Genomic DNA, 13,894 nt, shown 5'->3' on the forward strand with positions numbered 1-13,894 from the left:
TCCCCTTCTGTCCTCTCTTACTCTCGTTATCTCTCCCCATCGCTCTCTTTCTCTCCCGTGCCCTCTCTCTTCTCTCTCCCCTATCTCTTTTTATTATCTCTCCCCTTCTGTCCTCTCTTACTCTAATTTTCTCTCCCCATCACTCTCTTTCTCTCTCTCCCCCTCCTGCCTTCTCTATCTCCCCTTTTCCTTCCTTCTGTTGCTCGCTCTCTAACTCACTCTCTCTCTCTCTCTGGAAGCCATAGTGAGGTGTGGTGTGTTTACATTCGTATCTCAGGAGAAATATTCAGCTTTATGACTTTTCTCTCAACCCTGCTGTATGTGTGTTCGTGTGTGTGTGTGTGTGTTTCTTATAAAGAAGCTTTAAAATCTCTCTTTCTATTTTGACTGTGTGTGTACAAATCTGTTCATGTGTGTTTGTGCTAACTCTGTGCACCCAAGTGTCTGGCTGGCTGTGTTTGTGCTAACTCTGTGCACCAAAGTGTCTGGCTGGCTGTGTTTGTGCTAACTCTGTGCACCCAAGTGTCTGGCTGGCTGTGTTTGTGCTAACTCTGTGCACCCAAGTATCTGGCTGGCTGTGTTTGTGCTAACTCTGTGCACCCAAGTGTCTGGCTGGCTGTGTGTGTGCTAACTCTGTGCACCCAAGTATCTGGCTGGCTGTGTTTGTGCTAACTCTGTGCACCCAAGTATCTGGCTGGCTGTGTTTGTGCTAACTCTGTGCACCCAAGTATCTGGCTGGCTGTGTTTGTGCTAACTCTGTGCACCCAAGTATCTGGCTGGCTGTGTTTGTGCTAACTCTGTGCACCCAAGTGTCTGGCTGGCTGTGTTTGTGCTAACTCTGTGCACCCAAGTATCTGGCTGGCTGTGTTTGTGTGTTTAGTTTGCTCAAGACATCTGCTAAGTCAATGAGATTTGTTTTCCTTGTGGGTGTGGCCAGTGTTTGTGTGTGCGGGACTGTGTATCTACCATTCATTCCAAATGTTTTAAAATGACCCCCTCCGCTGTCATTACCATTGTGTAGCTGTTATAACATCATTATTGATTTGCTTTGAACAATTTTGGCGTGGAGGGAGTTGGGGTGCAGTGTGTCTGTCTATGTGTGTGTTGACTAACAGTGTTTTCCTCTCTCTCTCTAGTTGATATCAGGGAGATCAGGGAGCTGCGGTTGGGTAAAGGTTCCCGGGACTTTGAGCGTTATCCAGAGGAGGCTCGTAAATTAGACTCCGCCCACTGCTTCATCGTGCTCTACGGACTGGAGTTCCGCCTCAAAACACTCAGCGTGGCCGGTCAGTGTGTGTGTGTGTGTATGTGTGCTTTCTCTGTTGCTCGATGGCTCTCCAAATGTTCTCCATTGCATCTGTTAGTGATATTCTGGGAGGGTAAGGCGTTAGCTGGAAGATAATATTTCCAGATTTGTAATAATGCCATGCTACAATAGCTCCTGTTGTACAAGGCAGTAGTGCCAGCATTACACTGCATAAATCTCTGGCAGTCCTACGGACAAATCTACTTCCGGCGCCGACAGAGATGGCCGCCTCGCTTCGCGTTCCTAGGAAACTATGCAGTTTTTTGTTTTTTTACGTGTTATTTCTTACATTAGTACCCCAGGTCATCTTAGGTTTCATTACATACAGTCGAGAAGAACTACTGAATATAAGATCAGCGTCAACTCACCATCAGTACGACCAAGAATATGTTTTCCGCGACGCGGATCCTGTGTTCTGCCTTACAAACAGGTCAACGGAATTGATTCCAGGCAGCGACCCCAAAAAACGACTTCGGAAAAGAGGGAAACGTAGCGGTCTTCTGGTCAGACTCCGGACATGGGCACATCGTGCACCACTCCCTAGCATTCTTCTTGCGAATGTCCAGTCTCTTGACAACAAGGTTGATGAAATCCGAGCAAGGGTAGCATTCCAGAGGGACATCAGAGACTGTAACGTTCTCTGCTTCACGGAAACATGGCTCACTGGAGAGACGCTATCCGGGGCGGTGCAGCCAACGGGTTTCTCCACGCATCGCGCCGACAGAAACAAACATCTTTCTGGTAAGAAGAGTGGCGGGGGCGTATGCCTCATGACTAACGAGACATGGTGTGATGAAGGAAACATACAGGAACTCAAATCCTTCTTTTCACCTGATTTAGAATTCCTCACAATCAAATGTAGACCGCATTATCTACCAAGAGAATTCTCTTCGATTATAATCACAGCCGTATATATCCCCCCCCCAAGCAGACACATCGATGGCTCTGAACGAACTTTATTTAACTCTTTGCAAACTGGAAACCATTTATCCGGAGGCTGCATTCATTGTAGCTGGGGATTTTAACAAAGCTAATCTGAAAACAAGACTCCCTAAATTTTATCAGCATATCGATTGCGCAACCAGGGGTGGTAAAACCTTGGATCATTGTTACTCTAACTTCCGCGACGCATATAAGGCCCTGCCCCGCCCCCCTTTCGGAAAAGCTGACCACGACTCCATTTTGTTGATCCCTGCCTACAGACAGAAACTTAAACAAGAGGCTCCCACGCTGAGGTCTGTCCAACGCTGGTCCGACCAAGCTGACTCCACACTCCAAGACTGCTTCCATCACGTGGACTGGGACATGTTTCAGTATAAGCGTCAGATAACAATATTGACGAATACGCTGATTCGGTGTGCGAGTTCATTAGAACGTGCGTTGAAGATGTCGCTCCCATAGCAACAATAAAAACATTCCCTAACCAGAAACCGTGGATTGATGGCAGCATTCGCGTGAAACTGAAAGCGAACCACTGCTTTTAATCAGGCAAGGTGTCTGGTAACATGACCGAATACAAACAGTGCAGCTATTCCTCCGCAAGGCTATCAAACAAGCTAAGCGTCAGTACAGAGACAAAGTCGAATCTCAATTCAATGGCTCAGACACAAGAGGCATGTGGCAGGGTCTACAGTCAATCACGGACTACAAGAAGAAACCCAGCCCAGTCACGGACCAGGATGTCTTGCTCCCAGGCAGACTAAATAACTTTTTGCCCGCTTTGAGGACAATACAGTGCCACTGACACGGCCTGCAACGAAAACATGCGGTCTCTCCTTCACTGCAGCCGAGGTGAGTAAGACATTTAAACGTGTTAACCCTCGCAAGGCTGCAGGCCCAGACGGCATCCCCAGCCGCGCCTCAGAGCATGCGCAGACCAGCTGGCCGGTGTGTTTACGGACATATTCAATCAATCCCTATACCAGTCTGCTGTTCCCACATGCTTCAAGAGGGCCACCATTGTTCCTGTTCCCAAGAAAGCTAAGGTAACTGAGCTAAACGACTACCGCCCCGTAGCACTCACTTCCGTCATCATGAAGTGCTTTGAGAGACTAGTCAAGGACCATATCACCTCCACCCTACCTGACACCCTAGACCCACTCCAATTTGCTTACCGCCCAAATAGGTCCACAGACGATGCAATCTCAACCACACTGCACACTGCCCTAACCCATCTGGACAAGAGGAATACCTATGTGAGAATGCTGTTCATCGACTACAGCTCGGCATTCAACACCATAGTACCCTCCAAGCTCGTCATCAAGCTCGAGACCCTGGGTCTCGACCCCGCCCTGTGCAACTGGGTACTGGACTTCCTGACGGGCCGCCCCCAGGTGGTGAGGGTAGGCAACAACATCTCCTCCCCGCTGATCCTCAACACGGGGGCCCCACAAGGGTGCGTTCTGAGCCCTCTCCTGTACTCCCAAGCCACGCACGCCTCCAACTCAATCATCAAGTTTGCGGACGACACAACAGTGGTAGGCTTGATTACCAACAACGACGAGACGGCCTACAGGGAGGAGGTGAGGGCCCTCGGAGTGTGGTGTCAGGAAAATAACCTCACACTCAACGTCAACAAAACTAAGGAGATGATTGTGGACTTCAGGAAACAGCAGAGGGAACACCCCCCTATCCACATCGATGGAACAGTAGTGGAGAGGGTAGCAAGTTTTAAGTTCCTCGGCATACACATCACAGACAAACTGAATTGGTCCACTCACACAGACAGCGTCGTGAAGAAGGCGAAGCAGCGCCTCTTCAACCTCAGGAGGCTGAAGAAATTCGGCTTGTCACCAAAAGCACTCACAAACTTCTACAGATGCACAATCGAGAGCATCCTGGCGGGCTGTATCACCGCCTGGTACGGCAACTGCTCCGCCTCAACCGTAAGGCTCTCCAGAGGGTAGTGAGGTCTGCACAACGCATCACCGGGGCAAACTACCTGCCCTCCAGGACACCTACACCACCCGATGTTACAGGAAGGCCATAAAGATCATCAAGGACATCAACCACCCGAGCCACTGCCTGTTCACCCCGCTATCATCCAGAAGGCGAGGTCAGTACAGGTGCATCAAAGCTGGGACCGAGAGACTGAAAAACAACTTCTATCTCAAGGTCATCAGACTGTTAAACAGCCACCACTAACATTGAGTGGCTGCTGCCAACACACTGACATTGACACTGACCCAACTCCAGCCACTTTAATAATGGGAATTGATGGGAAATGATGTAAATATATCACTAGCCACTTTAAACAATGCTACCTTATATAATGTTACTTACCCTACATTATTCATCTCATATGCATACGTATATACTGTACTCTATATCATCGACTGCATCCTTATGTAATACATGTATCACTAGCCACTTTAACTATGCCACTTTGTTTACTTTGTCTACATACTCATCTCATATGTATATACTGTACTCGATACCATCTACTGTATGCTGCCCTGTACCATCACTCATTCATATATCCTTATGTACATATTCTTTATCCCCTTACACTGTGTATAAGACAGTAGTTTTGGAATTGTTAGTTAGATTACTTGTTGGTTATTACTGCATTGTCGGAACTAGAAGCACAAGCATTTCGCTACACTCGCATTAACATCTGCTAACCATGTGTATGTGACAAATAAAATTTGATTTGATTTGATCTCACTTCTCTGTCTCTCTCCCCCCTCTCCATCTCTGTCTCTCTCCCTCTGCCCCACCCCACCTATCTCTCTCTCTCTCTCTCTCGGTCTCTCTCCAGCCTTCAGTGAGGAGGAGGTCAATATGTGGATCACTGGAATCAACTGGCTGATGATGGATACTCAGAGAGCCTCAGCACCACAACAGATAGACCGGTACGTATGTGTACGTATGTGTGTGTGTGTGTGTGAGTGAGTAAGAGAGAGAGAGGGGGAGAGGAGTTTGTGTGTAGAGGAGTGTGTTTGTGTGTGAGAGAGAGAGATGTGAGTAGAGGAGTGTGTGCCTTTATGACAGTATGAATCAGGTGTCTGTGGTGTTTAACAGGCCCCTGTTTGTAGTAATATTAATATCCCGGTAGCATCATCCATTACTACTATAACACACATAGGAGAGAGGGGACAGGGGTTGGAGAGAGCAATAATATTTGTGTTGGTTGAAAATAATTATTCTGGGTAAATGTGTGGGGCAGTGTTCCTATATTCCATGGTTTGTGGAAGAAAACTCAACAACAGTGCTGTTGTGGGAGAGAGGAACTTCAGTATTGTACATATGATCCGTTTTATGACTATTTGGTTTACAAATGTCAACAACTTGGTCACAGTCAATGAAGTGACATACAGTGTCTCAATTATTTTGTGTTGTAGGCTTTGGGTCACACTACTATTTAATGTTTTCACAAATATAGTCACAATTTAAAGTTTGACTTAGTCTATGTTAAAAGAATCCGCTGTGCTCAACACAGCCACTCAACATTTGTCTTTCCATCTCATACTGAACTATCTCTCTTCTCTCTATTTCTGTATATCCTCCCTCCCTCCCTCCAGGTGGCTGAGGAGACAATTTGAGGTGATGGACAGGAATCGTGAGGGAAGGTGGGTCAGACGTCAATACTATATCAACATTGTTGTTACACCCAACCAGAACCCTGGGATAAACACACAATGGTCACTCTGCTAGCCGGTGGAATAGTGGGGGAAATCCACACCAAACATTATAAAATAATAATACCCCTCCCAACCCCAACCCCAACCCCTTCCCCAGCTCCAGTCCTAGCTCCATCCCAAGCTCCAGGCCCAGCTCTAACCCCAGCTCCAGGTTTAGCTCCAGGCCTAGTTCCAGCCCTAACCCCATCCCCAGCTCTAACCCCAACCCTAGATACAGCCCTAGCTCCAACTCTAACCCCAGCTCTAGCCCTAGCTCCAGCTCCAGCTCTAACCCTAGTCCAGCCCTAGCACCAGCTCTAACCCTAACTCCAGCTCTAACCCTAACTCCAGCTCTAACCCTAACTCCAGCTCTAACCCTAACTCCAGCTCTAACCCTAACTCCAGCTCTAACCCTAACTCCAGCCCTAGCTCCAGCTCTAACCCTTATTCCAGCCCTAGCTCTAGCTCTAACCCTAACTCCAGCCCTAGCTCCAGCTCTAACCCTAATTCCATCCCTAGCTCCAGCTCGAACCCTAATTCCATCCCTAGCTCCAGCTCGAACCCTAATTCCATCCCTAGCTCCAGCTCTAATCCTAATTCCATCCCTAGCTCCAGTTCTCGTCCTAACTCCAGCTCCAGCTCTATCCCTAATTCCAGCCTTAGCTCCAGCTCTAACCCTAACTCCAGCTCCAGCTCTATCCCCAGCTCCAGCCCTAACTCCAGCTCTAACCCTAACTCCAGCTCCAGCTCTATCCCCAGCTCCAGCTCTATCCCCAGCTCCTTACATCCCCACTAGTCCCCAGCTCAGTTCCGTGGCTCCCACCTCTTTGGGAGGAAGCGGTCCAGCACAAACAGCCTGTCTGCCACCGCCTGATAAGGAACAGGAACAGGAAGTGATGCGATGGGTTGGGAGAGGAAAACTTCCTGTCTCAATGGAAATAGAAACAGGAGCTCCAAATCAGAGCAAAATAATGAGGGGTGATAAATAACGAGTTAAACAAAAGAGAGTTGATTGAACAGAGGATGAACAGAACGGAGAGACGGAGGGATACATGCTAGCCAGAGAAAGAATGGGTGAAGATAGGGAAAGACCAAGACAGTGACAGAGAGCGAGAAAGAGAGGAGATAAAGTAGTATGTGAAGGGGGGAAGTGGGGGGGGGAGAGAGAGAGGAGAGAGGAGAGAAGACAAGCTAAAACAACATCCCCCAGGACAGGTAGAGTTTCTCTCAGGGATGTGTCTGCTCTCTTCCATCTTCTTCTTGCTCTCTCCTCACACACACACACACAACACAGAGAGACTGTCTGAGAGTCCCATAACACAAAGAGACTGTCTGAAAGTCCCATAACACAAAAAGACTGTCTGAGAGTCCTATAACACAAAGAGACTGTCTGAGAGTCCCATAACACAAAGACACTGTCTGAGAGTCCCATAACACAGAGAGCTTGTCTGAGAGTACCATAACACAAATAGACTGTCTGAGAGTCCCATAACACAAAGAGACTGTCTGAAAGTCCCATAACACAAAAAGACTGTCTGAGAGTCCCATATCACAAATATACTGTCTGAGAGTCCCATAAACACAAAGAGACTGTCTGAGAGTCCTATAACACAAAGAGACTGTCTGAGAGTCCCATAACACAAAGACACTGTCTGAGAGTCCCATAACACAGAAAGCTTGTCTGAGAGTACCATAACACAAATAGACTGTCTGAGAGTCCCATAACACAAAGAGACTGTCTGAGAGTCCATATCACAAATATACTGTCTGAGAGTCCCATAACACAAAGAGACTGTCTGAGAGTCCATATCACAAATATACTGTCTGAGAGTCCCATAACACAAAGAGACTGTCTGAGAGTCCCATAACACAAAGAGACTGACTGAGAGTCCCATAACACAAAGAGACTGTCTGAGAGTCCCATAACACAAAGAGACTGTCTGAGAGTCCCATAACACAAAGACACTGTCTGCAAGTCCCATAACACAGAGAGATTGTCTGGGAGTCCCATAACACAAAGAGACTGTCAGAGTGAAAGCAAAAGAAAGGGGAAACTAGAGAGGGATTGATGAAGAGAGGTTTAGAGAGAGGAGAGACATATTGTATATAAGGGAAAATAGTTAGAAAGAAAAACACACAGAGACAGATAATGAAGAGAGTCTCAGAGAGAGAGAGTATGATATCCAGTGTGTACCCGACCCAGCCAGACCCAGCCCTGCTCCCCTTCTCTGGCCCGTCCGGTGGAAGCGGGGAGGGAGAGAGATCACCCCCTGCTCTCCGCCCCTCCCTGTGGAGTCCAAACATTGAGACCAAGCAGGAGGCTTTCCGGCTGCCACTCGCCCAATGCTCTGGTTCTAAACGAACTAAACAGAACTGTGATACTCCACAACTAAACTACTGTAGCTCTGGTTCTAAACGAACTAAACAGAACTGTGATACTCCACAACTAAACTACTGTAGCTCTGGTTCTAAATGAACTAAACAGAACTGTGTTATTCCATAACTAAACTTCACTCTAGCTATGTCTCTAAATTAACGGTGATACTCCATAAATAAAACACAACTTAACTCTAATCTAGCTCTGTCTTGAAACATAACTAAACTCTACTCTAGGCTCTGCCTTGAAACATATCTAAACTCTACTCTAGCTCTGCCTTGAAACATATCTAAACTCTACTCTAGCTCTGCCTTGAAACATATCTAAACTCTACTCTAGCTCTGGCTGGAACCATATCTAAACTCTACTCTAGCTCTGTCTTGAAACATAACTAAACTACTCTAGCTCTGTCTTGAAACATATCTAAACTTGTAGCGGTATTTATTAGAGAGGGGTATAGAAAGATTTTGTTCGGGCGCCAGGCAGGTATTAACCCTGCCGAAAGGAAAAGAGTAGAATCGAGAGAGTACCACTACCAGACCCACACACATCAGCAGAAGAGACTGCCTAGAGTGTAGCCTGTTTACCAGATAGCCAGTGGAGAGAAAAGAGAATACACACCATATAAAACCCACATCACAGCACAGGGGTAACCCAAACAAGAATACCTCATACAATAATACTAATACTAATAATGGCAGAGCAATTCAACAGCAACTTCATACAAGAACGAACCCAGTCATCAACATAGGATTTGCAATAATCTGTATTATTTTCTAGTGGATGAGTGCAGAGGGTATGAATGTGGGGGGTGTTCATCGACACAACAAAGGCCTTAAAAATGTCCAGTCTTCTCGGCCACATGTCATTAGTACACCTCACCTCAATACAGTTCACATAACAATACACAACTTGCAAGCAACCTCCCTTTTAACTAAAATGTCCATCAAAATACTTCTGGCAGGGCAATAATAGTCCAGCTCTAATGAACTTCAAGGGGAAGTGCATTTGAAAAATAGAGAGTCTGTTGCAGGGTAAAGCACTGGAACGAGAGGGAAGAGAAAGAGAGAGAAAAAGAGAAATCTTAGCTGTGGTCTTCAGGCCTGCCGTGTACCGTCTGACTGTCCGATGGTTTGTATGTTAAAGCTTCGCAACAATGTTGCTACGAATCCATGCGATCCATAACGGGCGCGGTCCCAAACAAAAACAACCACGATCTAAAGCGATCACACCGATGATTGAGTTAACTACATTATAAACTACAAACGCTGAAAACAAAACACTTCTGTAGCACAGCACACACAATCAAACTGTCGCGCCACCCAATAGCTCCTCCCCAAAGAGCTGAACGAACTCTCTTTATCGCCTCCTTCCTTACTGCTCATGCGCTCTTAAAGTGGCAGTGCACGGTGAAGGCTCCGAGCAGATTTCGCCACACTCCTCCCCCCATGAAAAAACAATGCCTGTAGAAACAAAGAGGATGCAGGCTTTGACAAGTTCATGTTCCTGCTACACAAAACCAGGGAAGTCCTCCTCATCAGAGTCCTCCACGAAGAGGTCCTGCAGGTGTTGCTTTTGCCTGCGATCCAGCTCTTCTGCCGTAGGGTAGCAGGGCTTTAGGTCAACAACATGCACTGTCCTGACATCTTCCCCAGTGTCCTCCAAACAGACCAAGTAGTTCACTGGTCCCAACTGCTGCACTACACGGTATGGACCTTTCCATCTCGAAGCTAGCTTGGCAGTGAACTTCTTAGATGCCTTTGACAGATGATGGGAACGTATCCAGACACGAGACTGGGGTGGAAAACACACGTCTCGTCTATGTTTGTCATAGTTTCTCAGCTGTCGTTGTTTGGCTTTGGTTTTGCTGGCCTCCACTCTGGCTAGCAAGGTGTGGTGGTGTTGTACGGCATCAAACGCTGGGCAGTCAGGTGAAACATTTGAACTTTGCAAGACCCTGTCCATCGGACCTTTTAGTGGTCTTCCCAGGTGGAGTTCGGCGGGAGTGACCCCAGAAGTCTCCTGCACGGCAGAGTTCAGTGCAAAGCGAAATTCAGGGAGATGCTGATCCCACCTTGTGTGCTGATCCCCCACGAATGAAGCAATCATCCCCTTCAGGGTTCGGTTTACCCTCTCGGTCAGGTTGGTCTGAGGATGATAGGCTGTGGTCAACTTGGCAATTACACCCCAGTAGGTACAGAGCTCTTTGTAGATTCCTGATATGAACTGTGGACCTCGGTCAGAGAGGATTTGGTCTGGAATTCCAAATCTGGTAAAAACCTCCCTTCGCAGAATTAGAGCAATGGCTGATGCAGTAGCTTTGCGGAGGGGAAACAACTCCACCCAGTGTGTGTAGTAGTCCACTACCACCAATAAAAATTCATTCCGTGTCCCCCGGCTGGGAGGAAAAGGTCCCATGAGGTCAATTCCCAACATTTCATTTGGATGGTTCACCCCGGTCTGCTGCATTTTCCCGGCAGGTCAGCCAATGTCTGGTTTGTATTTCTGGCAGACTTCACACTGCCGTACAAACTTCCGGGTATCAACCCACATGCCGGGCCAGTAAACCACCTCTTGTAGTCTTCGATAAGTTTTAAAAACGCCAAGATGGCCACTCATGGGATTGGCATGATAAGCTTGGATTATCTGGTCACACAATGTAGAGGGAATGAAGACGCGATAATGGGTGCTGTGTATTCCATCTCCTCTTGGAGTTTTTCGATACACTTTATCCTGAATTATGCTATACTTATCATTGAAGCGACTCTTGGAGTCTTCTTCAGACAGACTCTTGTGGATCACCATGATGGCAGCATCCATCTGCTGTGCTCTCCATACACTCTCATCATCCAGAGGAAAGGAATCATCCAGACATTTAGCGGTAGTATACGTACTGCACAAGGGAGGACAAACATTGGCAGTCTCTGTAATCCGAGAAAGGGCATCTGGTACAACGTTCAGTTTTCCTTTGCGATACTCAATGATGAAGTCAAACTTCTGCAGTCTGATAGACCAGCGAATAAGACGGCTGTTGGTCTTGCCTGATGCCAGAACCCACTGCAGAGCAGCATGGTCTGTGACAACGGTGAAGATCTTTGCCTCCAAGTAGTAGCTCCATTTCTCCAAAGCCCCCACCACAGCGAGGCACTCCCTTTCAGTCGTTGAATAATTCCTCTCGGCTGAATTAAGGGTGCGACTTGCATAGGCAAGAACTTCTTCTGTTCCAAGTCCTGTTTGTTGAGCCAAGACTGCTCCAAGTCCTGTTTGACTTGCATCCGTGTACACAATGAAATGAGCATTCAGGTTAGGATGTCCAAGCACTGGAGGAGTAATGAGACTGTTTTTGAGTGCTTCAAATGCACCTTGGCATGCAGGGGTCCAATGGAATTTCACACCTTTCTTCTTAAGGTGGTTGAGGGGTTCAGCTACCTTTGAAAAATCAGGCACAAACCTGTGGTACCATCCAGCCATACCCAGAAACCGCTGAACAGCCTTGAGGGATGTGGGAATTGGGAATTCCTGCACGGCTGCAACTTTGGCTGGATCTGCATGGATACCTTCAGCATTAACCACATGACCAAGGAACTTGAGTTCTGGCAGACAGAAACGACACTTCTTCAAGTTCAAGGTCAAACCTGCAGCCTTTAGTCTGTCGAAGACGGACTGAATGTCTTGCAGATGATCCGCAACAGAGGAGTAGATTATGATGTCATCCAGATACACGAGACAATTTCTACCCCTCAGATCTCCCAGGACCGTTGGAAGGTTGCTGGAGCATTCTTCAAACCAAAAGGCATGACTTTGAAGGAGTACAAACCAGCAGGGGTGACAAAGGCAGTCTTGTCCTGACTAGCGGGATCCATTGACACCTGCCAATAGCCACTGTTCAGATCCAGATTACTAAAGATGGATGCTCCTGCCAGAGATTCCAGTATGTCATTTATGTTTGGTAGAGGGTAGGCATCACTTTCTGTTATGGCATTCGGCTTCCTGTAGTCCACACAGAATCGATATCCACCATCTTTCTTAAGAATCAGGACAACCGGAGAAGCCCATCCGGAAAAAGAAGGTTCCACAATTCCATTCTCCAACATGCTTTTGAGCTGTTCATTGAGAATTTCCAGTTTGGCGGGGACAGCCTGTAGGGACGCTGCTTAATGGGGACCTCATGCCGGGTATAGATTTTGTGTTTGAAGACGGTTGTACGGCCGAGTGTAAGAGTACAGACCTCACTGTTCATGTCCAACATCTGGGAGAGCTGCCACCTTTCATCATCCGATAGACATGCCTGTTCCACCGCTTGCTTGATGTAGAAATCAGCATCCGGTTTGCTTTTGCTCTCGGATAGAAGGGGGGGGGGGTACGGCGGTAATCAGGGTGATAGTTGGGTTCTCAGACTTCACTAGTGGAACATGTTTTTGTCTTTGTCTCTTTATATTTTCTCTGTCTCTGACTTGACCTTGTCCGGACTCTGCATAATGTAGCAGGCTCCAACCTGAAATCAGTGCATTACCAGGTTGAAATGGATGAGGCTGGGAATAGTCAGCGTGTAGCCGATAGGAGGGTTCGGACATAGAGATGGTCAGTCCACTGAAGAACAGGAAGTCTAGGCCAAGGACTACAGCAAATGCAAGGCTTGAAATCTGCAAGTATTGCCACAGGAAGGTTAATAGTCTCACCATGCAGTTTTATTATTATACTAATCCAGCCCAAGGGGGTGGTAGGTTCTCCATTTGCCAAGTACAATGGTCCCTCCTCCCATGTTCGTAGCTCCTCATGAGGTAATGCCATGTTCTGCCACAGGGCCTCTTGCATCAGGGTGTAAGATGCCCCTGTGTCGATTATGGCCTTCCCTCTCCAGTTCCTAACAGTCAGAGGAACCAATAGTTGTTGCGGAATAGGAATAAGACCGCTAGCTGTGCTGTCTAAAGGCTTCATGGTGGGCATTAAGGCTGACCCAATTGTATGCAAGCCACCACGCCTGTGTAGACTTTCAGTCTTCGGTTCTTTCTGACCTTTTCCTGAATCCTGATGCTGGACATAGAGTGGGCAAGAATCTGGAGGATGTTGGACTTTACACCTCCAACACATAACTGGACTTTTGTCCTGGATCTTGGGTACAAATATCTGAGACGGTTTAGCCCCAGGAGAGTTATGGGTATACTGGGATGAGGGAACGGTGTTTTTAGTTTGGAGGTGGTGCTTCCAGTCCTTCTCAAACTGAGTCCCAAGACGCACCAGATCATCCACATTTTGCACACGTTCTCGAAGTTGACTAGCAAGGCGGGGAACCATGTTCTTAAGAAGGAGTTTGACCATCTCCTGCTCAGTAATATCAGCCTTCCATCTCCTACATAGAACTCGATAGGAGAAGGCAAAGTCCCGTATTGGCTCTGCTTCCCCTGGACTCTGTTACGAACACGTTCCGCCAGTTCATCCCCATAGTCCTCTGAGAGGAAGGCTAAGAGGAATATTTTTTGAAACTCCTCCCAGGTTGACACATGTTCACGGGCTATCTCCCACCAGTCTCTTGCTGTACCATGGAGAACACTGCGGAGGGTGGCAAGAACCTCCAAGTCAGTAAGGGGC

At 47.4% G+C, this 13,894-nt stretch overlaps 1 protein-coding gene across 1 annotated transcript in view; it reads left to right on the forward strand.

Moving 5' to 3' along the window:
* LOC115108766 (1-phosphatidylinositol 4,5-bisphosphate phosphodiesterase gamma-1-like) overlaps positions 1 to 13,894 on the forward strand; it is a 114,231-nt gene that overhangs the window by 23,733 nt on the left and 76,604 nt on the right. Inside the window, exons 2-4 of the mRNA XM_065009185.1 lie at positions 1,137 to 1,286; positions 5,067 to 5,160; positions 5,830 to 5,877. Of these exons, the coding sequence (XP_064865257.1) occupies positions 1,137 to 1,286; positions 5,067 to 5,160; positions 5,830 to 5,877 (292 nt within the window). The remainder of the gene's footprint in view (positions 1 to 1,136; positions 1,287 to 5,066; positions 5,161 to 5,829; positions 5,878 to 13,894) is intronic.

Source organism: Oncorhynchus nerka, linkage group LG24 (genome assembly GCF_034236695.1).
Source record: "Oncorhynchus nerka isolate Pitt River linkage group LG24, Oner_Uvic_2.0, whole genome shotgun sequence".
Classification (NCBI taxonomy): Eukaryota; Metazoa; Chordata; class Actinopteri; order Salmoniformes; family Salmonidae; genus Oncorhynchus; species Oncorhynchus nerka.